Here is a 26,711-nt window from a genome sequence, read left to right as displayed (position 1 = left end):
ACGTGGACTCACTTTAAAGTTGAAAGGTAGGAGGGTGGCTCACTTACCCCCAGGCCAGGCAGTGGGAGAGAAAAACTAGAGCTCCTGTTTCCAGGAGTCCTGTCTCCAGGACCCCTGTCTCAGCGCACTGCCTCTCCCTTTCAAACCCATTGTGGGAATCCAGAAGGACCAAATGACTCCTCCACTGCTCCTTTGTTAACCCAAGAGCACCTCTCCTACAATGTTTCCTGGCTCCAGATTTCTCTATAAAAAATGCAACCAGACCACATACTCCTCAGCATCCCAGGATTCTATCCCCGGAGCCCAGCTCTCCTCGGGAGGGAGTATGAAACTTGTAGAAGGCATTGGAGGTGAAGGCAAGCTGAAGGGGGCGGGAGGTGAAGGCTCAGAGAGAATGTGCTGTCCATTCTGTCCTCACAGCTCATGGAGGATTCCTGGGTCTCACCATCCTCCCCTCTCCAAGGCTTAGGCTGTTCAGAGATCACTGGGCCTCTTAACCTATTCCTGGGAGTGGCTTTTCTCAAACAGGCACTTTTATTATCAAATGAGTGATGGGGGAGGGGGAGGTGAGGAAAGATAGGAGAAGCTGATGCAGTCTTCTGTCACATCATCAGTTTGTAATGAAAAACCTATGCTGTCTCATCCTTACGGGGACAGAATTCAGTTTTCAAGGGTTGCGAAGATGCAGTATTAAATCAGTGTGTGCACGCATGCGTGCCTGCGTGTGTGTGTGTGTGTGTGTTTTCCCCAGCATCCACTTCAGCAAATATTTTCTCCTTTCCACTTTGAAATATTTTTCCTAAAAAACAAAGTAATGTAGGTTCATTGCAGAAGATTTGGAAATGTGACCCACAAGAAACTGAAATTCACCTATTAATTTTACCATGTAATTTTATCAACATTTTGGTGAATAGCCACAGTCTGTCCTCTATTCTCCTATGGAATAGAAGTCCCAAGAGGGTAGGGATCTTGGTCACATCTGTGACCCAGAGCTCTGAACAGTGCCTCATGCGTGGCAACGTGCAGATATGTCGGTTGAATAAATGCATAACTGTAAAAGAATAATTTGGATTAAAATTAAAATAGGTTGTCACGATGCAACAGGGAACAGAAATAGAGTTGCCTGGATGTGGCAGACTTGGATCCAAGCTGCAGCTAATAATTTATGGTGGCTCCTTGGATATGTCACATCACCTCTCTGGGCCTGAGTTTCTCCTTCAGTCCAATAATCATAGTTAACATTTACTGAGTGCTCACTAGGTGCCGAGCATTATCATAAGCTCTCTCCGTGTTATTTCTCACTGCAGCTCTGTGAAATGGGTACCTTCTGCCCCCATCTGATGCACAAGGAAACAGGCCTGGGGAGGCCGATTTATCACAGCCGCACAGCCAGTAAGTGGAGAGCTGGGCTTGCACCGTGGCATCTGAGTTCTCTTCTCCAGTGGAATGCCTTGGCTATAGGACCAAGTGACTTCCAGGGCCCCTCCCTGCGAAGCTCAACTGAGGGGCAAGGTCCAGATGATTATTACATGGAGATCAGAGAGCAAAGTTCTTAACTAGAGGACTTGCTCCTGAATGTGAAGAGTCCACATGGGCATTCATTCACACAGCGTAATTAGAGACCAGTCTGCTGTTGAAGCAGCGCTCCATCATTCAGAGGCATTACGAGGGCTCGCGTTGTGTCCTGTTCTGGTTCCCAGGACAGCTGTCCCTAGGACGGTGCACCTAAGTGAGGCAGGGAAGCAAGTAGGAACTGAATCTGATCATTTCTGATGGCTGGCAACCCGGATGCATTAGGCAGGGGAGGAGGAAGGGGAATCTCCTTTGATGATTAGCGAGGATTTCAACGGGCAGGGCTCTGTCCTGTTTCCTCGCCCCCTCCTCCCCAGATGTACATTTGGACAGATAAGTTGTGTTTGCCTATGCCCATGGTAACCGTGTCTCCTTTTTGGTGAGGAGGAACGGGCTTCGGTAAATAGATCTATTTGTGTGACTCCTAGTACTCATTTGAAGCAATGTCACTCCTTTTTCCACTGTGGTCTGTGTGTGTGTGAGTCAGAGGGAGCCTAAACAGGCTTCTTTGAATTGATGGCTCACTCCCAGCCTCTCTTGACCAACTGCCAACCTAGCAGGGCGTAGCTTACCAACAAATCTTTTTTTTTTTTTAAAGGCAGACTGATTCATAGAAACTCCTTTAAAACGCAGTGAAAAGAAACCGCCCATCACACACCCCAGCACACTAGCGCTGGAAACTTATAACCTCGGGAGGCAGGTCCCTCCCCTCACTGTGGTCACATACCTTCAGAAGAGCGGACCAGGCAGCCACCAGCTCCTCAGGGCGCCTCTGTCGCTTAGGACCCTCAGGTAGGACAGCTTCCAGCGCTGCGGGGAAGCTTGGCAAACTTTCTTTCCTTCTCTGCTCTCCTTCTTCTGACCTCGTCACCTAAGCTCCGCGTTTTCTTTTTCCCTGTAGCTATTTGTCTATGAGTCTCTGAGTTGAACTCTTTGAAACATCTGGCTGAAAGTGGATACTGAGACAACTTTTTCCATAAGGTTCAGAAAAATGCCTTTTGACCGGGAGTTTGGGGGACCCCGGGGTGGAGGGTGGGGGGTAAGTCCGCGGGACTGGGCTGTGATTATGTTTTGCAGTAACTGGGTCCTTGCTCTGAAATGTGGAGGGAGCAGGGATTTTGGAACACGCCAGGATAGGGCATTCTTCATGGGGAAACACTACATGCCTTTGAAAGGGCGCACCGACTTGCCAGATGCTTTCCAGTTTGTCCGTTTGGATTCAATTGCTTCAGGATTTGGGTTGTTTCTCTTGGTCGTTTGCTGGTCTCTTTTGGATGATAGGTAGATACGTGCTTTTCTGTTTATTTTAGTTGTTGCATTTGCTCCTGCTCTTTTAGCTTGTCCATTCACTTCTGTTTAAATGTGTTTTTTCTCCCCACAGGATAGGAGGAGGGGGTTGGTTTGTTTAAAGAAAACAGAGAGGTGGGGGGGGTAGTGGGCGGGTTGGGAATCAACTGGTGTGTCAGAGAAAATGCGGGAGAGTTGCGTTTGGTGGAATCAGCCTGATGTGGATTCCAGAGCTCCATGTCTCCTGGCCAGATGTAGAGGATGGGGAGAGGCGGGAGGGAAACTGGGTTTGCAGGAGAGGGTGGGGCAGGGGAACTTCATCTGGTGTAGAAAAATGGTGAATGGCTTTGTGCTTCCACCCCAGAAACAGCTGAACTTTAGTTCTGAGTGGAGAGAAATAATCATTATTATCAGAAATAAGAAAATAATTTTTTTTTTTAGCTGAATGTGGAAGTTTTCGGCATGGAAGGCAGTGATTGCTTTGGAACATTTTATCTTCTCGCTCTTCCAGAATGTGGTTGTGCAAACGCAAACACTAGTATTAATGGTAAAGAGAGTCTGGAGAAAAGAAGAAGGGTGATTTCTATTTGCTTTTTTTTTTTTTTAATGTTTATTTATTTTTGAGGGGGGGTGGAGGGTCAGAGAGAGGGAGACACAGAACCTGAAGCAGGATCCAGGCTCTGAGCTGTCAGCACAGAGCCCAATGCAGGGCTCGAACCCATGAACCGTGAGATCATGACCTGAGCCAAAGTCAGACGCTTAACTGACTGAGCCCACCCAGGCGCCCCTGATTTGTTTTATTTTTAAGTTAGCATTTTGGCCTAGGTGTGGCCCATTTCAACATAGATACTGGTTTTATTTTTCCTCCACATAAACAAGATGAGGAAAATGACAGGATTCAGCTTGTCAGACGAAATTAGGCTTTTCCTTTAGAAATGCAATTCGTTGGAAGAGACGATTTCAATGCAATCAGCTTGTGTACATTGTACAGACAAGGTGCCTCGTAAAACTGCCCTCGAGGGGATGATTAACTAAGTGCAAGGGAAACTTTTCAAGATGCAGGGAACTCCCACATTTGCTTAAAATGTTTATTATTTCCAGATTACATGGATGTGGATTCAAGGAAGCCATTATTAAGTTGATAGTAATGGTATTCTATGAATCCAGCATGAATCTTCTCGTAGTTCTGTGTAACTTAAAGCTATAAGCAATATTTATCCAGTCAGCACATAGAAAATACTGACAAATCTGGGAGTGTCGACCATCACAAATTGCATTTTTTTTGTGTGTGTATTTCACATTACACTGTAGTTCTAGCAGTGAGAAAATACGCTGTATGTTATTTCCTGGAGTTTTAGGGCAATTGTTGAAATGCTGTTCTAATTCTTGCCTTTCCCACTGCCTCTAAGAAGTAGTGAGGGAGCTCCCTAGCTGCAGGAGTGTTTCTGGATTTCAGCTCTAAGTCTTTGAAAATACTGAAATGTGAGGGTTATTTTTTCCCCCTGCAGCCTCCCACCCTCAGAGTCGGATTGAATTCCACCACAGACTCTGAAGAATGGGGCGGGGGTGGAGTGCTGTCTGGAGGGCTGCAGGACATCCGGTCTGGCATCCTGGTCAGAGGACCCCCCAGATTTTACATTGTTTGAGGGCACTAAAGTGTCCTGAGAGTTGGCACAAGGCCATCAAGGGCCAACCCAGAGCAGATCGCATCCCAGAACAGATGCTGGCTACTTCCCAGGACTACAGGGCACATCTCTGAGGAAAGGAAAGGCATCCCTTCTACTGGCCGCTAGAAAAACTTACTGTGACTTTCTCAACTCTTTCCTGCTTCCTTCTGAGACCAGCTCAGGCCTATCCAGTTCCCAGGGGCCATCCAGACTCCAGGGGGCCTTGTGAGTGGGCTCCATAAAGACCACCCTGGGATGCAGACCCTCTTGGCTTGGTGTGGAGGGTGCACTGGGGGGTTGGTTCATGCCAGATGCACAGGGATCAATGGAGAGACAGCAGTCAGCGACCTAGAAGGCTTATAGATGAAGCAAAATGTTTTCCTGTAGACTCCTCAGAGCCCGATAGGAAGTATATCTGACAAATGGCCATAGAAAAGGGCACACGGCAAATTTAGTTACACTTTGTCTTTAATTTTGTTCATCAAATTCTCAGTTTGAGGGAGATTCTCAGTCTGAGGATCAATTCATTCATTCTCCACCATATGCAGAAATCCTATTTTTACACCACCTTGGACAGATGGCCACTTTACATTTCCTTAAAATTTCCAGAATAGGGGTGCTCACTACCTCCGAGTGAGAATCTCCATGCTCCCCCACTACCACCCGCCCACTTTGCCAGACAACTCTAATCATTAGAATTTCTTAAATTCAGCACAATTGGCGTCTCTATAACTTCTATACTGTGCTCCTAGTTCTGTTCCTGGGCATGCAGAAAATATCTCTTCCATTTTTGTTGTCGCTCTACTCTTACTCTCTAAACGCTTAACCCTTAATTAATGTTCAATGGATAAAACTTGATGAATTGGTATTATCATTATTACCTAAGACTCCGAGAGAGCAGGAAGCATTTTTAAAACTTTACAACTATGCACGTTGTCAGCCATACCCACAGGATTTGATTCTGAGGGATTTCATTTTCTAAACACATGAATATGGTTTCTTCTTTCACTTACCACGAGTATATCCAAGGCTGCCGAACACAAAAGCTCAGAGACATTTGGGACTGTCGGACGTACAGACCCAGAGGGGACACACCCAGTCGCTACTTATGGAGGTGATGGTTAAATCAATCAAATACCAGAGGCACAGGCTTCGAACTTGGCCTTGCCGGAGTTATCCCGTAACTTGGTTTATAGTTCACGTAGCTCACACCTTTACATTGTTACCACCTGTCATGATAGCTCCAGGAACACGCTGCCAATCCATTATAACCCCAGACTAATTGCTTGGCCAGCACAATGGATGTCGGTCCTGGAGAAGAGCTCATAACCTTTAGCCAGTGTAGATCTGAAAGTTTCTGACCGTGAAATTCTCTTTTCCAAGACTCTTCCCAGTTCTGCTTAGATGATCCCGGATTTCTGTTCAGTAATCAAGGGAGCCTTGATTGCTTGAATTCACAATACCCCACCCCCAAACACATATGTCTTGAGACCACTTTTTGTGATACATCAGTCCCTGGTGCCCTGAAATAATTTCTTTCAATTTAACTGAGAGATCCACTGACACTGAAGCATAAAGATAAAAGTACAAATCCTTGTGGAGATCTCTGTTTCTCTCTCTTCCTTTGAAGAAATATTTGGGTCAGCATTTTCTTCTGGAAATGGGCATTTCCCTGGAACTAAAATGGACTCCCCCGCTCTTGGTGCCATTGACTTGATGTGGATGTGGCAGCTTTCGTATTTCCTGAGTCTGTTTCACGAATTCTTCCCTCAAATGGGGTAGTTAAAATTGAGAACACAGGCATAGGTTGAAAGTGGTGGTAAGAATCTCGGGGCAGATGCAACATGGCTGAATAGGGGAGGGAGGGTTGTGGTCTGGTCCCCACTCTGTCCTGTGACCATGGGCAAGTCACTTGTCTTCTTCATGGAGGGAACAGAGCTTGATGGTCTCCACGGCCTCCCTGTGGCTCTGAAATTTTATTGTTCTAAGGTCTTATCATCCCTTTTTGAGGAATCCCTTGGCTCATGCTGATAGTTCAATCCATAAAAGTTGGGAGAAAAGTTAACTGAGGCATCGTGTTGCATCGCAAGGTATTTTACACAAGGTTGAGGGTCCAGGCAGCCTCCTGGGCTCATCTGCTCTGAGATTCCTTTCACCTTGTCATCAGATAGTAATGATTCACCCAGCTCTTGGAAGAAAAGGAAGAGGTTTGACTGATTACACACAAAGGGCGCCTGCTCAGATGAGAAGAGGCAGGCCATAGAAGCCTGTTAAGACACTGACAACAAAAAAGGATTCACCAGTAACCAAACCAGGTTTAGGAAGAAACTGAGCTGGTCCTGGGAAAGGAGCTCCACCCTCTTGTCTGGGAGGGGGCCCTGCAGCGTGAGGGTGTGGCGGTAAAGGTGTGGATGAGAGCGAATCTTAGAATCTTCAAATTCAAATAGTCGAATAGAACAGTCGTAGAGGAGGAAGAGGGAGCGGGTGCAAAGGCAGGTGTTTCCTTAGGCTTGTGTGTTGAGGGAGAAGAAGAAGTGCCACTGGACAGTTCTAGAAGAGGGAGAAAGAGCGCTGCGGAAAGAGAAAGACGGGGAGAAGTGCGGGGAGGATCCCATCCTATTTCCTTCCCTTCTTGTCTGGGGAACACCCCCCCCCCCCTTCAATGTTTCTGAACATTCCTCAGGGTCAGATATTTTGTTCTTTGTCCCTGTGAAGAACCTTTGTTGCCCAAGCTACAAATGTTGGTCAATACATCCTTGGTGTCATTTGAATTTCCACTGAAAATTTATGCCAACAGGGCAGTGATCTCCCTTGATGTTTTTCCTCTTCTCAGAAGGCTCCGATCAAAGCTAAGAGCAAAATGAAGTCCTTGATACTTTGACTTCTCTCAAATAATCAAAGGCCCCTCTTTGGGGGCGGGGGTGCTGGAGATGGGGAACTGGAGAGAGGTTTGGTATCCTGGAACGGTGAGTTAGGCTGGCGGGTGCGTCCCGGCTTCCCTTTGCCAGATGTGGCTTTGGTGGAGAAGGGACGCTTGTGCTGTGGGTGGGGGTCAGGATGGAACGTTGGAAGCGTGTCTTAGAGTTTGCAGTGTGGGGATCTGGTCTTGGACTTTTGGTGGTTCTGCTGTGGGCCTCCTTAGCAACATGACAGGAAGAAGCAGCTGCCCCCGGCACTGTTTTGAGGGGGCACTGCTGACCCTCTGATGAACCAGGAGGTGGTGGAAGGAACAGAGTGAAGGGTAGCTATGGTAGAAGGTCTAGAACGTCTGCTGAACCCTGAGACAAATACGGGAGAGAGAAGATCATGCTGGAATGGAGGAGGCCCGGCCTGGAGGGTGCGAGACAGTGGGTTTCAGTTCCCTGTTCTGGTTTAGCTCAGGGGAAGGTGCATTTTCTCCTTGGTTCAGGGACTGGACTAAAGAACCTCCACACCTCTAAACAAGCGCTCTCACAACTCACAAAGAGTTAGGAGGCCTGTGCCCCCCCCCCCCCAGCACACTTGCCTCTGGCGGCCTCCCTCCCGGCCTTGCGGGCTCTCCAGGCCGCTTTGCTGGTTGAAGCATGCTGCCGCCACCTACTGTCGACCCGCCCAAGTGCCCCTGGGCTGGGCCACACCTTGATTTTCTTCCCAGACCCTAGTTATTGTCTTGGCAACCTCTCCCTCAAAGACATTCTGGTGGCCAGGACACTCCTCTTTTGTCAGAAGCAGAAGACAACCACAGCTTCTGTCCTCACCCTGGGGGTTGTCGCCCCAGCGGCCTGGCCAGCTGCGGTCTGGGGGCGTGGGCTGGTCCCCGCATCACAGCCCAGGTCTGGCCTGAGCCTTTGCAGATGTTGCCAGATCCACCCCCTGCTTGGACACAAAGGAGGACAAGAGGAAATGAGAGAGAGAGAGAGAGAGAGAGGCTATTCTCCTTGGGAGCATCTGCAAAAGCAAGATTCATGCTACTTGTTTGTTTTTAGCATAGTCGTCAGCCCTTGGATTCTGCCAGAGAAGTTGAAAGTCCATTTGGCCGGCCTGAGCCTCTCATCTCACTTAAAGGAACAAAAAGAATCCTCAACAGCCATCTAGCCTTTGCTCTGTCAGGCACGAGCCCCTCAATCCTCACGCTAGCCCTCTGAGGTCTACAGATCACGGTTAAGAAGTGCTGCAGTCAACAAATCACCGCAATGTATACTTTACATGTCTTACAATTTCATGTTAATTATACCTCCACAAAACTGAAGTTAAAAACAGAAGGGATGGAATCAGGATTTGAACCTGGAGCCCATGTTCTTTATCACTGCATACTCTTTCTCTGTAGGAGGCACCGACCAGAGAGGTGATGTGATTTTCCCAAAGTCAGAAGTTAGAGGCAGAATTTGTTGGAGATTTTGGTTTTCTAATAGGTGCTTGCCTTTTCCCTTCCTTCTTTCCTTCCTTCTTTCCTTCCTTCCTTCCTTCCTTCCTTCCTTCCTTCCTTCCTTCCTTCCCTTTTTTTCTTCTTTCTTTCTTTTTCTTCCTTCTTTTCTTCTTTCTTTCTTTTTCTTCTTTCTTTCTTTCTTTTTCCCTTTCTTCCTTCTTTCCTTCTTCCTTCCTTCCTTCCTTCCTCTTTCTTTCTTTCTTTCTTTCTTTCTTTCTTTCTTTCTTTTTCCCTTTCTCCCTTTTTTCCTTCTTTCTTCCTTTCTTTCTTCTTTCTTTCTTCTTTTCTCCTTCCTTTTTTTTTCAATACCATGCTTGTTCCCCCACCCCCACCCCCTGGTTCTTCATCCCTAACTATGCAAGAGTTTGTGCTAGTTTATATCAAGGTCAGTCAAAACACTACTCTTTCTCTAATAACCCCCATTTATTATCGATAGACCACGTTTGGGAGATGGAGCCCCCTTTCCTCCAGGACCATGAAAAAAATAGTTGTTTCCCCTAGAGCATGTAGTTTTGCAGCTTGATTCCTGATGTTTCTCCTGGTCATAAGCTGCTCTGCATGTAAAAACATCAGGCCCCGTGATGATGTAGCTATAGTGAGAGACAACCTGAAATTCTTTCCTTCCACACCAAACATCAGACATCCAGAGGCAGGAGGAAATGGCCCTTTGGGATCCTTTCTCTCCACATGTTTCCCACGGAGAAATTAACACCGCCCTCTCCCACCCCTACGTAAAAACAATATTTAGAATGGAAAGCACGCTTGACATAAAACAACAATAACAATGGCCAGAAAAGCTCATCTAAGGTCTCATCCACTCAACCTGCTTTTAATCCCAGCCTTTTCCTCCTCCGGACACATCCTCTCCAACTGCTCCCAAAAGAGAGTGTTTCCTTTTCTGCTTTTGTGTTAAATGGACATCCACTTTGCCAACCCAAATGATCCTCGATGGGACACAAACACATCAAAAACAAACCAACCAAAGCAGAATGATCCTGAGGAGGATAGAAAGGCTTGGTGTTGCCACTCTACACAGTGTCCTTACGGAGGAGCAGCAAGCAGCCACCGTTGGGTGTCACGCTAAGGAAGGTGGCGCAGAGATAGAGGCTGACTCAGGGAAATCATGTGATCAAGGGCAACTTCATCTTTCATCTTTTCTCGTGCCTCGCAGGAAGTACCACGTCTTTGGTCAGATGGTGTGAGAAAGCTTTCTTCAAAGTTTACAGTTACCCAGAAAGGCACGGAGATTTCACAATCAGGAAAACATAATCCAATGAAAAGACAGAGTCGTGTCTAAAGTCGAATAAAATCAAGACTGTATTATGACATGATTGAGATTTAGGGATCTACGGTGATGTCCTTTGGTTACTTCTTTGATAGCATGGAAATGCTGCTTCAAAGGTGACCATTCTAGAGAATGCCTGGAGGCAGCTTTATTTTTTATTTTGTTAAAAAAATTTTTCTTAGTGTTTATTTTTAAGAGAGAGAAAGAGAGGGCAGGGTGGCAGCAGAGAGAGAGGGAGACATAGAATCTGAAGCAGGTTCCAGGCTCTGTGCTGACACGGGGTTCGGACTCACAAACCGTGAGATCATGACCTGAGCCAAAATCGGATGCTTAACCAACTAAGCCACCCAGATGCCCCTGAAGAGGCAGCTTTAGATTAAGGGCAGAACTAAGATAAGGGGTAGGAGTTGCCAAGAGCAGATTCTGATGCATTGTCAAAAGGACGTTTCTAATGGGAGGGTCTTGGCAAGTAGTGAGCTCCCTGTGACTGGAGGAGTTTAAGCACGACTTAGATAGTTCCATGGTATGGATTTGTAGCTGAGGTTCATATATTAGGGAGAAATTTTAAGGCCCCTTCTCAGTCTAGAGATTCTATAACTTAAAAAGATAGAAAAGTTAAATCTGTGGACAAATTAGTCGTTAGAAATTTAAGATATTTTCTTTGCATTCACTTATATCCTCTTAAATAAAAGGCAACAAACACATATATACCCTTGTATGTTCAAATGTCAAAATTACTCAGGAAAATATTCGTATGTTTACATAAGTATTTACATAGGAATATATAACATGGAGCTTGCATATAATAATATGCTCAATACATAGTTATAATCATGTACAAATGATTTCTAAAAATTGTAAAAGACTAAAGTTTGTGTATGTAAAAAAAAAAAAATATATATATATAATACATACATATTTATATATATATATATAAATGCTATTAGGAAGGCTATATATATCTATATCTATATCTATATATATATAGATATAGATATAGATATAGCATTTATTTGCTCACTGAATGGAAGTTTACTTGGTACGTGTCATAGACAAGACTCTCCTTTCGGAAACTTAGAATCTTAGGGGTGAGAGAGCCAAACATTACCATAAGTAATTTTGTTACCAGGCAGATTGCCCCTAGTGGTTTTAATAAAGAGCTATGTAAGGTTATTACACAGTGGGGGAAAATGACTACTTCTGACTTATGTATCCGGGAAGGCTTCTTAGAGAAGGCAGGATTTGAGCTTCTTTGAAAAAATTTTGATAGGTAGTTCCTGGAGGAAGCACACTTGAAAGCAGGGCTCTTTCTTTGGAAATCAAATCCTCAGGATTCCCAGGGCCGGAGTAAGGCGTTTGGAGCCTCTTTTCCAGTGGTTGGTGGAGGGGGTGGTGAGGTGCTTGGAGGATTTTGAGCAGAGGAGTGACAAGGTCAGATAACGAAGTGGCATAGAGGGTACAGCAGAGAAGGAAGAGCTCAGAAGGAGGACCACCGGAGAGGCTGATGCCGTGGTCCAGGTTAGGATCTGAACTGGGCAAGGACAAGGCGAACAGAAAGTAAGGGGTGGATGAGGGATAAATAATGGAGGAAGAACCCATGACCTGACTATGGTTTTTTGAGCTATAAAATAGGGATGAAAGGAAGGAGAGATGGGGAATTTGGCAGCTGGCCATGATTTCTCCCTTCTCCCCAGAGAAGCTTGGGTTATACAAGGCTGTCAGGAAAATGACCAAGCTGTCTTTGTGCTAGGCAGCTGATTCACATGTTCTCAGAAAGCTCTCTTGCACCATCTGGTAAAGGATGCCTCCCTGTGTCTTTGTCCGGGAGAATCTCACTCACTCTCAAATGAATCGGGGACATTTGACCTCTGTGCGACTCCCTCTCTGCTCACGTAGCCTCTGACCTCCCCACCCTCCACCCCCATTTCTGATTATGTTGTACCCCCAGGCTCTGGCTAGTTCTTCAGTGATTGAAGCCCAGGATTTCCACCACTTCCTTTGCTGGAAGAGTGGGTTTGTCATTGTCCTATTCTATTGTGTGGCTCCCAGTTATTGTGACTTAGACCACCACCCTTAAAGAACTGCATCCCCCAGACTCTGTTGGTGGCAGTTCAATAAATACACATACTCTGTGGTGGGAAGAACTTATCTGACCCTAGCTTAACAACCATGGAGCCAAATTACCAACATCTAAACTCCTCTTCTGTATCTTTAGAAGTCAATTATTCTCAAAGTCTCTGCAGTATTACGTACCCATCAGAAAAGGAAAGGTGCCCATAGGAGCCTGATTTGTTTCTCGTGGTCAGAGCATCCTAAAAATTAAGGCAAAGCAGTCTCAATAGCTATGTTCCTTTGATTCTTTCATATTTCTTGGGAGTTGGAGGGCATAAAAGGAAGGCAAGAAACCAATAAAGATTTAAGTGGATGGAGACAACCTGGAGACGACAGTTATCCCCCCTCCCCCCACCCCACCTTAGGTAGTCATTTAGAGCTCCAATTACCTTATAGAATTTGTAATTCTCAAGGTCATTTCCACTAACTGTGATAATTTTCTTTTAGCAAAGAACTTAATGCAAACCTAGAATGGTGAGTGTTGTGAGATTTGCATTGGAACTAGGAGCATAAAAAGACTGCCGCTCCTATGTGGGCTGGGCAATTTGAGAAGAAAAGGGGAAGCATGGTCAGGAATAAAAGATGGCGGTGGTGGAAAGGGAACTGGCTGGTCTGTGTGTTTGGGAGAAAAGGAGAGAGAGCTGCTGTGTGGCTCTAAGTCTCAAACTTCCTTTTCTTTTAATACTCAACTTCTCTCTAGAGTCACAATTCATGCCTCCCATGCTTTTCTCAGTTTCCTGCTCAGCCCAATCATATCCCTGAGCACCCCTGTCTCAAGAAATCCTACTCTGCTTACAGTGATGGGTGGAGAAATATGTTTCTTGCAACTCGCATAGAACAGTCAGTGGATGTCCTAGCCTTTAAGAACACAGTGAGTGCACTAGCTCTGTTGGCTTAGGTTTAAGTACCATAAATAATGTTATGGGAGTCCCCAACAACCAACTGACAAACTTTGGGACTGCCCAATGCACCAAATGCTCTGAAGGTTAGGCATTGCACCTAGTTATTTAGAATTGCAATGCTGTTATTTTGTACTTCCTGGTTTGAGCTGCCCAGCTGTGACTAAGAGTATGCTTTCCACTGGAGAGTGCCATCCAAAGCATTTTAGAGAGGTCTGAGGCAGAAGCCAATTATTGTTTTAGTGAAACCAACTGCCAAGGAAAAAAGTTGTAACAGTCAATACTTCCAATGATATGGATATTCAGAAATGGTTTCTTTTCAGTGCTTTTGTATGAAGTGAGATACATACCCAGGTAGGGAATGAGTCTCCTTGCAAGCTGCACTGCTGGTAGAGGGTGGGCGGAAGGTTTAAGAGCACGAGAACTTCTGTTATTTATTTCCATTCTGCTCTGCTATTAGATCTCCAGACATTCACCCATTTGTAGAATGGTTGTCTATGAACATATCAAGATTTCCTCTGCCACCTCACCTCTGGGTGAGGGTTTCTGTGCTGGGGATACTCTAGTATAGGGACTGGGTTACTAGGAACAATCCAGATGAGAAATTTAAGAAGATAGTTTATTCTGTTTCCAAATGTGTTACAGAGGGCCACGGAAAACAATGGAAGCCCTCCTAAGCTGACAATGGATGACACTAATAAAACCTGACGAATTGGGGGCAGTGAAAAGATGGAGAAGTTATATGTATTATGTGCTATCTCCAGCTAAATACCCCTTACTTCTGGTTGGATACAGCAGCCAAAAGCAGAGGAAATTATGTGTTCTATACACTAAGCACTCTTGCTAATTCAAGACGTTTTGCTCCTTTCCTCAGAGGATAGATGTGGCATGATCACAGGAATGTAAGATGAAAGAGAGTCACTTCTTTGCTTGATTCCCCCACCCACTCCTCCGGCTTGCACAGGCAGGGAAATAATGATCAGGTGGGGCTTTGGCTTAGATCAGGAGTGAGATCCAGCCTTGGTTCTGGTGGCAGTGGCTACAGGTCTCATTTCACAAGCAGACCAGAGCACACCTAGTTAAATCACACCACGTTCAGTCCAGGGAGCAAACAATGCTTACAGCAGGCAAAGAGAGCATCTGCAGATGACTGGCCTGAAGGTTAAAGCAGCCAGGAAAAAACAGCAGAGCATACACAAAACACAAGGGAAGGTACCAGTCCCTGGAGAAAGGGAATACTACACGACAGGGCACTATAGGACCTCTCCTTCATAAGGCCATTACCTTCCAGATCAGGAGAGAGATCAAGAGGCTGAGGGGTAAGTTGGGTGGGCTGAGGTGGATGTGCAGTAGGAGGAGGGTGTATGGAATGCAATAATGTTCAAGTCATCAAAATGGAGAGTGTAAGCTGAGCAGGGATGAAAGGAATCAGACTTACTTCGGAGGGTTACATAGCAACCCAAGGGGGCAGAAACTTCTACTGAATTCCCAACAGCATGCGAGGCAGGGAACTCGTGATGTTTCCTCCACCTCATTTAAGAAGCCTCATTTGGTGTACTGTATTCTGTTCTTGGCCCCTCAATCTTTTCCCACTTTTAGGAGGAGGGTGTTTGTCAATTAGAAGCCAAAGGAATAAAAAAAGCATTTATAGAGCCCAAGGAGGATTAAACATATGACTCGTTATGTAATAATTTGTAATCCCCTGAAGTCAGCCATTTCCTTTCCCCATGAAGGTCAAGATCAGGATCCAGGGATGGTGTGAGCTTTCTCCTTCTGATTCCTGAGGGTGTGTTCTTAGTGGTCTCCCCACTCACAGGGCAGGTATTAGGCATAATGACAATTTCTAGGAGCCCAAAATGATCTGCACACACTGCCTTGTGATGTACATAGAAGATATCCTACTACTTGTACTTCTCATAGGGCAGCCTAGTGACTGACTGGTTATATTGGCAACAGCCACTCTCAGTTTCATAGAATAATAATAGGAATACTAATAGCCACAACCAAAGCCGCCCTATTAGCACCTGCCATGGGGCAGGCACTGGGCTAGTTTTACTTTCATGATCCAGTTTAACCCTCCTGTCTCCCTGTATAATTAACATTGCAGCCCCCACTTTATATAAGAGGAGACTGAGACTGAAAGGTCAAGTGATCTTATATGATTCTAATTCCACCTGTTTAATTCGGAAACCTCTTTTCACTGTGCATTAAAGTCAAGCAGAAAATTGAGGAGGTATGCACGAACCTGCGAAAAGCAAAAATAAATTTGAATGTGTAGGAAGATTATTAATAGCAGGCATGAAAGCTCCAAGCTCTCCCCTGAAGCGGCAGGATAAACTTCATGATTTTTGTCATTCACAGTGAAATTGGACACATTCCTACAAAGTAGTCTGGGTTGAAGGGAAGTGTTGGGATTGGGAAGGAAGGCAGGGGTTGCTGGAGACAGTTGGGATGCACGGAGGGGAAGCCAGTGTCTGCCTCTCATTCCTGGCCTGTAAAGAGCAAGTCTCCCTCAGTTACATTAGAACATTCTAGACTTTGTGGGGTTTTGTTTGTTTGTTTTAGAACATTGTAGACTTTGAGTACTGACGAGGAAAGTGAGAGGAGATAAAAGGCACCTGAAGTGTTGGGACGATAGCATCAGTGCTGGCCACGAAATACCTGGGACAGCAGGAAAGTGGCTCAAGCACGCTCAAAGCTTCAATTAAATTAGGTGGAGTGAGAGAGAGAAGCAGGACAATTGCAGGATGTGCACAGCCATCCCCTCCTAGGTGGGGACATCCACATATCCACTCTGCTGTGAATAACCTCCAGCCCTTTCCTTTTGAAGTCCCTTGAGCCTATACTGCATCGTAACTATTGTGGGCATGATAAAGCACTCCCTCTGCAGCTGACATAAATCAGAATAGCCACTCCCATGTGCATCCTGCGTATTTTCTTTATGATCAGTGGGCTCCCTTTTTCTCCTCTGCAGAGATTATGGCTGAACGCTTTTGTTATCCATACCCATTTTTTTTTTTCCAACGTTTTTTATTTATTTTTGGGACAGAGAGAGACAGAGCATGAACGGGGGAGGAGAGACAGAGCATGAACGGGGGAGGAGCAGAGAGAGAGGGAGACACAGAATCGGAAACAGGCTCCAGGCTCCGAGCCATCAGCCCAGAGCCTGACGCGGGGCTCGAACTCACGGACCGCGAGATCGTGACCTGGCTGAAGTCGGACGCTTAACCGACTGCGCCACCCAGGCGCCCCATCCATACCCATTCGTAATGCATATTACTTCCCAGTCCTCCTAGCACGTGATTTATGCATTTGCCTGTCTTCTCCATTGGGTCCTGAAGGATTGGACTTTGTGTAAATGTCATGCACAAATAGATGGCACCTTTAGTGGTGTTTCAGCCTGCATGCTTCTAAAGCCCCAGAATCGACATCGTGCATCAACAGAAATACAGCACTGTGCCCTACGCAAATAGCAGAGTCCCTCCCATGAGCCACACACAGCCCAAAGGCTCAGGTGCAGTAACACAAATCTGAAATGTTCAATCAGTAGGTGATCAGACCATTAAACTGTAATTAGGTTGTTATAATTATTGAATACCAAACAACATTATAATAACAGAAGTTGTGGCTCTCACATTTTATAGCTCACCCGGGATCAAATTAGTGGCCTATTCAGTCTCTGGGCGTAGTAATAGCTGCTGTTCTGTAGAAGGAATCCACTTCTATTAATATCAGTGGCTGAGCAGTTTGATAGAGGCACGGACCCTTCCTCAGTGGAAAATGGAAATTTATATGACATCGTTGCACAGAGACCTGGAAATTACAACTGTGAAAAGGCCTTTTAAAAATCCAAGTTTTACTTTTTGGTGCTTACACCACAAACGAGATAAAACACCAACGGTGATAAAATGTGGGCTTTTCTTTTTTGAAACAGGCTGTATTAGAGAGAGGAGTATATAAATCCTTGAGAAGTGGAATTATGTTTCTATTGAGGTGTATGTAAGCAGACGAATAGGCACTTAGGAAACTAGGTTAATAAGATGTTTCTAGGAATTTATAATGAAATTGTGATGGTTTTTATTGCAGCTCCTCCTGACTTTAGCAGATAGTCCACGCATGTGGGAAAGCTGAATCATCTTACTGAAACTGACAGTAACCTTTTTTCCCTCCTTTGCCTTCTGTCTTTTCAGAATTCTCTTCGCTCTTGAAGCATCAAAAAGCCAAGATGCTGGTATTACTAGCTGGTATCTTTGTGGTCCACATCGCCACTGTCATCATGTTGTTTGTCTCCACCATTGCCAATGTGAGTAACGTTCTTTTTTTCATTCATTCACCCAGAAGTTATTTGGATACTTATATAAAGCGCTACAAAAGAAGTTTGAGCCACAACCCCTGCCCCTTGTGAATATACAGTTTAGTTGTGGAAAACAATAAACACACACGCGCACTTCCAACGATTAAACAGCGGGGGGATAAAAGCCAGTGTCAACAGCCAGGGCTCTAGGTGTCTAGGGGCTGGAGAAGACAATGAGACTTCTTCAGGCTCTAGCAGAATCTTCTCCGGAGGTGGAGCTTGGAGGATGGGCAGATGGGCGGGGTCTCTTGGCAGGAGATGAATCGAGGAAGGAGTAGCGACGCGTTCCAGGCAGGAGCGCTAGCCAGCCGAGGTGCCTGCCTCCTTGAGGGAGAACCTTTGTTCAGGGCGGAATGAGGACAGCCATGTATGCAGCAGGAGCAGAACTTCTCTTCCGTCTGGGAACCTTGATTAGAAGGATAGATGGGAGAGAGAGGATGAGAAGCTGTGGTTGCCAGACTGACACATTCAAATTCTGAGCTGAGAGTAGCACGTGAAAGTGGCATTTTGCGTGATTAACCTGGCTCCACGGAATTAACTCACTTAAACAAAACAACAAAAAAATATGGAGGTAGCAGCCTTTTCTCTCCTAAGCTTGGGCTACTCTGACCTCTAGTGGTAGTCGATAGCATCACATTTGCTTTTGTTGCGCTTTTCTCAGAAAGAGACAAGACAGCTCCTCGCACACAAAAATCAAGGCCACCCATCACTAGATGGGCCAACGGTGGTTCCAGAATCTCTTTAGGTCCATGTTACAGCTAAAGAACAAATGGGCTTTAAAGTTCAGATAGAAGGGTTTGCTAACATTGGGGGGCGGGGGTGTGTGATCATAAGCAGGGCTAATTTAAGTACAACTCTGATAAGACAGAATCGCCATCCATGAGGCCTTCTCCAGACTGTAGGTTGGCCATTCTATACACCAGCCCCTAAGTCTCTGAGAATAACGACAAGCCCAGTGAACGACTTCAAACCGCAGAAGTGGAGGCCAAGAGTGCTGAATGCCTGAATTATCAGCTCCTAATACAGGGCTTGGCACCTAGCTGCTTCTTGAATCAAGAGCAGGTGATCACACGTTCTTGGACGTGCCCTTCCAGCAATGCTCATTCTAACAGGTGCTGTGTGTGGGCAAGTGGATGCTTGTTTTTCAGAAGAAGAATGGTTTTTCTTGGTCCAGGTGGGAAGGGACACCGGCACCAGAGTGAGCCTTGGGGAATACGTTTTGGTCACTCTTCTACTTTTAGGGGCCTCGACAGTCTTCTGTTTAGATGAAAGTGGCTTCTTGACACGCAGCCCCAGAGAAGCTGTGTGATTTGTCTTTAGCCACACACTCTTCCATCTTTCCTCTTGGGACCTTTGTGACTTCGGTTTGAGTCACATCTCATTTCCACCAAGGGTTGGGGGTGCTGAGCCGTATTTGTGGCTCAGTACTGTGTATTGCTTAAGATTCGATCCCTGCCCAAATCTGATTTGTTATTTCTTTTTCTTTTAAAGCAGAGGGTGAGTTTTTCAACCACTGTTTGTTTCCTTTTGGTTTCAGGTCTGGGTGGTTTCAGATGATACAAAAACATCGGTAGGCCTTTGGAAAAACTGTACGGGTGGCAACTGTGATGGAGCCCTGTCGTATGCCGATGAAGGTATGTATTCGAGGTCTGTGCTTGGTCCTGAGGGTTGGCGTGATCAGAGAAAAGTCCAGCCCATCCGGGACGAGTCAGTCTAATGCCCTTGTTCTCCTCCTCCTGTGTCCACAGATGCCCTCAAGGCCGTGCAGGCTTTCATGATCCTCTCCATCATCTTCTCCGTCATCTCTCTCGTGGTCTTCGTGTTCCAGCTCTTCACCATGGAGAAGGGAAACCGCTTCTTCCTCTCGGGGGCCACTATGCTGGTGTGCTGTGAGTATCGCAGTGGTGGGCTCCCATTCGTGCAGGAAATGCTTTTATGTGGGTCTTACCGAGGGTGCTCCCGGCAACTCGGACAGACAAGCACATGGCTCAGTGAAGTCACTTTGGACAGCTTTGTCCCCCGGTTGTTTGTTCTCTTTTTGAGAACCCCTGATCGCTGCTTGGAATGAGTGCTGTCAGTTGCTTCATTGTTTAAACCTTGCGCTCCTGGGGCTGCCCTGTCGCTAGTCCTTGTACAGTGGACACTTGAGGGCAGGAAGCTGGTGGTCCTTAGAGAGCCGAAGCCACTGCCTCAGTGCATGGCCTTAGTGCTGTTCTTATTCTTCGTCCTTCTTCCCAAACACACAGAATTTGGTGAGAGGCTGTGTTCTTTTGTATCCTGGGCAGCCTGCCTACATACGCGGGGGGTCCAGAAGGGAAAGCTGAGTGGTGGACATGAAGTTCTGTGTTTTGCTTCACACTTTTAGGTTCTCAGAGCAGTAGAGATATGAGGGCCCAAACACCTCTAGTTTACCAACACAACCATCGAGGTTGGTCCAGGGCAAATCATAAGAACAACACTTTGGGGCTAAATGGCCAGATTTTATCCTCCCGATGAGGGAAATAGGATCTTTTAAAAACTATACAATCGGGGCGCCTGGGTGGTTCAGTCGGTTAAGCGGCCGACTTCGGCTCAGGTCATGATCTCATGGTCCGTGAGTTCGAGCCCCGCATCGGGCTCTGTGCTAACAGCTCAGAGCCTGGAGCCTGTTTCAGATTCTGTGTCTCCCTCTCTCTGACCCTCCCCCGTTCATGCTCTGTCTCTGTCTCAAAAATAAATAAACGTTAAAAAAAAAATTAAAAAAAATAAATAAAAATTATACAATCTTTTTTCTTTGTTTTAATGTAAACAAACAAACCAACCAACCTAAACTTTTTTTTCCCCCCTTGCAGGGCTGTGCATTATGGTCGGGGTGTCCATCTATACTCATCATTATGCCAGTGGTTACGGAAACCTCTACATGAAGAGTCACCATGGCTATTCCTTCATCCTGACCTGGATCTGCTTCTGCTTTAGCTTCATCATTGGCATTCTCTATCTGGTCCTGAGAAAGAAATAAGGCTGAACAAATTCATGGGGATCCGGGGGGGTGGGGGTGGGGAGAAGGAAGCCGTTGAATCTGGGAGGGAAGTGGACGATGCCATGCAGGAAAAACCAAGAGAGGGGCGGGGGGCGGGGAGGGGAAGTAAGGGTGGGAGAGGCTGAAATCCAAACCATTCCTGAGGAGGTTCTCTATGGTGGAGCCCCTGCCCTTAGGAGAAAGTAATTGGCTAGTACTCTGCTGCTCCCTTGATGCGGGCCCCAGGAGAGCCTCTCTCCAGCCACCACACTTGGCCTCCAACTGTCCTCAGTTACACACGCTGGGGCCCCATCAGCTGCCACACCACTGGCTCCACTCCTGAGGCTGAATTCTGGGTCTCGCACTGCGGTCCTCAGACCTATTGCATCAAGTTAAAATAGCGGTACAAGTTCCAGCAAGAGCAGATCTTGTTCTGGGGTTGAATATGCTAAGCCTGGAAGCCATTCCGCCTTTCTGACCCAAAACAAAACATCACATTCCAGTCTGAAGGACCTACAGGAGGGTTCTGGCCAGTGAGCCATTATCCCTCTTTAGAACAGATATTTAACTCTGTGGAACTCAGTGGTATTTGTGACAAAAATGGGAGAAAGAGATACAGTCCTAAGGCCAAATGGGTGGATTGCTTAAACCAAGAAAGAGAACTTTTCACAGTGGAAGGCCTGGGGGATGGTCAGAACTCAGACAAGACCTCACGCGGCTGTCCCTCATGGAGACCTCTCGCTATGGACTTTGCTAGGCCTCTTGCTTAAAGCCAAAGCAGCTCTTCTGGCGATCTGTAAAGCCACTAGTGACCAATTCAGTGGTAAAAGTACCACACAAGTTATGGGACCAAGGGGCAGTTTTGTGACAGTGCTACAGTAGGGTTATGTTTTTAGGACCCCCTGTCCATACAGTCAGTATTTCTTTTAAGTACATGATGGGAGGGAGATGGACACGGTTCCCTGTGACACGATTTATTACCCTCCCTCTCAATGATAACTTTTGAGGATGTTTTGTCTAATTATACACATTGGGGATCAGGACTCCTAGGCTCAGCGGTGGCTCTCGCTTTGACTCTGCCTGGAGTAGTCACCTTTCAGAGGCCCTGCCTATCCCACTTCACAGGTGATGCAGGGCCGTTCTGGAAGCTTAGTAAAACACACACGAACCAAAACCAAATCGATCCTTGGGTTAAAGGTGCTATATAATTGTGAAGTATTAAGCATACTAGATTTCGGTCGTGGTAAGAATACAGGGCCTGCATTCCCAGGAAAGTTAGAAAATTCCCATGAGATAATTAAAAATATAGGTGATGGGCAGATAATTTCTTTAAGGAAAAAAAAAAAAAAGCAAAAACTCTTGTGGTACCCAATCAGATGGTAACTGGCTGTCTGTTGCCATAGGAGCATTTCTATATAGGACTTAGTTGCAGTATGTTATTCCTGGTTAAGCAGGCATTGCTCTGGCCTGGAGGAGCTGTTTCAAGCCATCTCAGATTCTGTCTAAAGGGGTTGTTATGGGAAGACATTTCCTCTATTGCCTGAGAAGATCTAGCCCAGGGAGAATCTGAGACATCTTGCCTACTTTCCTTCTCCCAGCTCTCTCCTTATCCCGTTTCTCACATGATTTTCCTCTTTGGGGAGTTGTTATGCCATGACTAGTGGTATTTATGTAAAAGGACTATGACTAAGTATATTTCTCTGTGTTCATTCTGGTTAAGGGAGTATTGAGGGCAGGCCACCAGATTATCGTGGCTGGGGGTAGAGAGACGGCAAGCCAAAACTGCGGGACGATGACCTTTTTAATTGTGACTTAATCATCACATGATTAGAGAAGGCTGTCTTATGTGCAGAAACACACTTACATATTAGATATGCCCAAAAGAGATACTTGCATTAGGTTGGAAAGTCGAACTATGACTGGAGTGAACCATGTATTGCCTTGTCTTTTACTTTATTTCTGTGACATTTATGTCTCATGTAATTTGCATTACTTTGGTGGGTTGATCTAGTACTGTATTTGGCTTCTTCTTCAATAGATTGATATTTCATATACTATAATTGTAAATATTTTGATACAAATGTTTATAACTCTAGGGATATAAAAATAGATTCTGATTCCCTTCACCGTGTGAATGTTTTCTTCCTAAAAAATGCAAGAGATGAGGAATAATCATGACATTTATACCTAATTAAGTTGTCAGTCAGTGCGGTTTGGACCACTTGGCATTTATTGGAGACATTAAGTTACCTTCTGGTAATACATTAGGCATTTCTACAGTAACTCAGCAAGTGAACATTATTAGGTAGTTTTATCTTGCTTTAATTAAACCTCTTCAAGCAAAAACCAGAATTTTGTAAGCTAATACATTAGAGAGATGTTATGATCTTGAATCAGAATGACTTATGACATTAAGAAGTGAGATACTCATAAAGTTTCTTTGAAACACAATTCGTCTAACGTGTCTTCAAAATATAAAGCAATTCACAAAGATAAGCATCACATACATGCCTTTGCAGAAACCCATTCATTGCATAAACTGGGGCATATCTGTAGGAGCCAGATGAGAAAAGGAAAGCTTTACTGCTTTCTGTGAATAATAAAGACTGGAATTAACAGTGGAAAAGCAGGGTAGATACTGTGTATCCTAGCATCATGTCAATACCCATATCATACAAATGATTTTAATGTGGAGTAGGCACTCTGCCAGTCCCCTGCGGTTTTGGATGAGGTAACAACACAAGGAATACCCAGAGAGTATACACAATGGAACCTGAAAATGCAACTTCAACATATCTTCAAGTCAATTAATCAAAGCGCATTGATTATTAATACTCTCTCAGAGACCTATGTAATTTCTTAGATTATTTCTGGGATACTATCATAAGAGGCTATTTCTCTCCCTTAGCTCCCCCTAGCATTCTTTCCCTCATGTCATTTGCCTCGCCGTGGATCAGACCTCCAGAGCATCCTTTTTTTCCCCTTCCTTCTCTAGATCTTTAATCAGAATCTCCAATAAGCTTTCAAAACTTTTCTGCCAAGATGAAATCTTCCACCTCAAAGACCTGGATGATGAATGGGAGTGTATTATTCAGGATTCTCCAGAAAAAACAACCAATAGGATGTGTGTGTGTGTGTGTGTGTGTGTGTGTGTGTGTGTGTAAGTTTATTTTAAAAAATTGGTTCACATGATTATGGAGGCAGGCAAGTTCAAAATCTGCAGTGAGAATAGGGTTGGCAGAGGCTGAAGACCCAGGGAAGAGCCAATGCTGTAGTTCAAATCCAAAGACTGCCTGCCGGAAGAATTCTCCTTTGTTTGGGGGGTGGAGGTGGTCAGTCTTTTGTTCTATTCAACTGATTGAATGAAGCCCACCCGCATTATAGAGGGCAATCTGCTTTACTCAGAGTCCACTAATTTCAATGTTAATCTCATCCAAAACACCCTCACAGAAACATCCAGAATAATGTTTGGCCACATGTCTGGGCACCATGGCTCAGCCAATGTGACACAAAATAAAGCATCACGGGGAAACATTCTTATTAAGGATAAGGCACAAACATTCTCAGAAATAATTTAAAAGAAGCTTGAGCAGTGGAAATCTTTATGTTTACAGTTGATACTTAGTTCAAATAGTGAAAGAGTAAGACACGGGGTTAACTTCAAAGATGATCTTAGATATCCTATGAAAAGACAGGAAGTTGTCAGAGTCCCTTTTATAGTGGAGCTTAATCAACATTTGTTAAGTTCAATGTCTTAGGTAGAGTCAAATTGAATTAAGGTGGTTAAGAAAGTGCTCTTAGGTGAAACTGGTCCAAATTTATGAATATCAGGAAGATAAGCTATAGAGCTCTCCATTACTGTTCAAGAATGGGGGCTGCAGGCAAGTGGCGACGTTTTTATTCATCAAAGTGATAAACGTGAGGTGTCAAATGAGCAATAGATAGCTACACCATTCTACATTGGACTCAGCCATTACAGTCTCTGTGCCAAACCCCACTGACTTTCAGGCACAGAGAGATCTTTCCAGAGGGCCTTGAATGAAGGTATATGAACAGTAAAGAGAGTATCGTGCAGGACTCCATACTTAAACAGAGAAGCTCTCTCCTATGTTTACTAAGAAATAGAATAGACCAAAATACAGATAAAATTCCCTAGCCAAAAAAAAAAAAAAAAAAAAAAGTACACATGAGGTTAAAAGAAGCCTAGATTTTGGGGAACAGGGGGGAGCGGGGTAAGGTGGTGGGGGGCAGGATGAAAAGAGAAAACTTTGCTGGAAAATTTGGAGTAGATTCTGAAGAGTATCGACTCAATGTAAAGAGGTATTTGCAGTCCAGGGAAACATGCAGCTCTTGAACACAGCAGGTAGGGAAGGATGTCCACTGACTTTGTGGAGCCCAAGGAAAGGAGTGTTTTGGAATGTTACCTAGTCCTGTTTCTGTAAGGGAGACATGTGAAGCCTACTCACGGGGCAGGAAGGTGACCATTAAAACATGTATTGATGAACCACTGGGCACTAGGTGCTGTACCTGGAGGCTAGCAAATGAAAGATTCAGCAGACATGCTTCCTGTCTTCATCTAATTTACAGTCTAGCAGGGCAGTAAGACTCATACCTAGAGAAAATGGAAGGAGACTCTCTGGGAGCACAGAGGAGATGAGAACTTTGCTACCAGGGGGGAGGATAGAAGAGCGATTTTCAGGTCTTCGTCCCTTTCTCATGATCCTTATCCCACCTCGTGAGCAATTAGCTGACAGCTCCTGTGGATTTTACCTCTGCTACCTCTCTTACCTCCCCAAATCCCCCTGCCCCACAGGCCACTCTTTTGTTCCAGGCTCTCCTCGTCTTCCATCTGAATGACTGTAGGTGAGAAACATTCCAGTGGCCTCCATATCTTTACTCTTTCCAGTCTCTCTTTTTGGCTAATGTCCAGATGGATGTTGATGGATGCTTGCATCACCACCAGAGAGCCAATCCAGGGCTGGGAGAACAAGAATTCCCACAGACGATGCCAATGTTTATGGGAGTTCATACTCAGTCTTCGGGTTAACTGATGACCCACAAGGGCTACAGAGTGAGTCCTAAAGCAAGAATGACTGTCTTCATATGGCAAACGAGGGACTTTATTATATTAAGAGATAAACTGAACAAGGGGTGGGGGTGGAAAAACAAAAACAAACTGTTGAGTCTTTCCCACTATAGGGATGGGTTGGGTTCCAAAAGCTATTTTCCTAAGTTGGTTTTTGGGTAAACTCAGAGCATATTTTTCCATGGAGACAATTCAGAATGATTTTACTTATAAAATGGGCTAAAAGGCTTGTATAAGCTAGCATGGAAATAAGCTTAATAATTATTACAGTATTATTATTTTCAGTGGGAATGAGTTAGTTTAAATTCTGGAAACCTAGAACCCTCTGTTGCCCTTCCAAACCTTTCATGGTAAGAGTAGTGTGTCTGATGGAGAGCGGAATGGATAGTAGATATGGGTCCATATTCCAAAGCCATGGGAGCCTGTGGGCCAGGAAATCCCTTTTCCCTGGCCATGTTCAGAGTTTGTCACTGAGTGCAGGAGAACATGGTGTTTAGCATGACTCTGTCTGTCTAGAAACATACACACTATATAGTTTTTTAAATTGGGTGTTAAGCTGGAATGACTTGCTCCACTCTCTTGATCTCATGGCTCAAAATCAATCTTAATTTTCCCACATGTGTTATCGTATTAGTGGCTTCAATCCAGTCTATCCAGGAACTTTAGAATGATTCTAACTCCTTAGTATAGTTGTTGACACGCTTTTGGGCACTCTGAGATCTTATTGTTTTAGTTTTATTTTACAACTTCTCTTCCCTCTTACAAAATGCTGATATAGGGCACATATATTTATAAGTTTTAAGGTGAATCAAGATCCAACCTGTTTTGACTATTTGGGTATAATTTTGCAATTGCTTTTGAGGTAACTAGGCATTGCAAAATCAAGTTTGAGAATTATAGTACTGGATTTATGAGGGAGGTAGATTATACTAATTAATCTGACATTTAGTCATCTTGTTTTAAAAAGTTACGATCTTTCTGGCAGTAATATTTAAATCCAGATTTCTTTCCATAAGCCAAATTACCAAATTCGCTTCAACCTACTT

At 44.9% G+C, this 26,711-nt stretch overlaps 1 protein-coding gene across 1 annotated transcript; it reads left to right on the top strand.

Annotated features, from left to right (window-relative positions):
* The first annotated feature begins 2,174 nt into the window (after positions 1 to 2,174).
* EMP1 (epithelial membrane protein 1) lies at positions 2,175 to 22,705 on the top strand. The gene is made up of 5 exons (XM_019452035.2): positions 2,175 to 2,364; positions 17,418 to 17,530; positions 19,119 to 19,215; positions 19,330 to 19,470; positions 20,413 to 22,705. Exons 2-5 carry the CDS (start codon positions 17,453 to 17,455, stop codon positions 20,577 to 20,579), a joined length of 483 nt encoding a protein of 160 aa, XP_019307580.1. The 5' UTR covers positions 2,175 to 2,364; positions 17,418 to 17,452; the 3' UTR covers positions 20,580 to 22,705.
* The last annotated feature ends 4,006 nt before the right edge of the window (positions 22,706 to 26,711 follow it).

Source organism: Panthera pardus, unplaced genomic scaffold, assembly GCF_024362965.1.
Source record: "Panthera pardus isolate Hobbes unplaced genomic scaffold, ASM2436296v1 HiC_scaffold_6, whole genome shotgun sequence".
NCBI classification, from domain to species: domain Eukaryota; kingdom Metazoa; phylum Chordata; class Mammalia; order Carnivora; family Felidae; genus Panthera; species Panthera pardus.
The sequence above is the reverse complement of the archived record's forward strand: the minus strand, read 5'-3'. Positions and strand labels throughout refer to the sequence as shown.

Coding starts and splice junctions, on each gene's coding strand:
- EMP1 (XM_019452035.2), top strand. CDS start 17,453: ATGCTGGTATTACTAGCTGGTATCTTTGTGGTCCACATCGCCACTGTC. Junction 17,531..19,118: donor TTGTCTCCACCATTGCCAAT/GTGAGTAACGTT, acceptor TTTTGGTTTCAG/GTCTGGGTGGTTTCAGATGA. Junction 19,216..19,329: donor CCTGTCGTATGCCGATGAAG/GTATGTATTCGA, acceptor CTGTGTCCACAG/ATGCCCTCAAGGCCGTGCAG.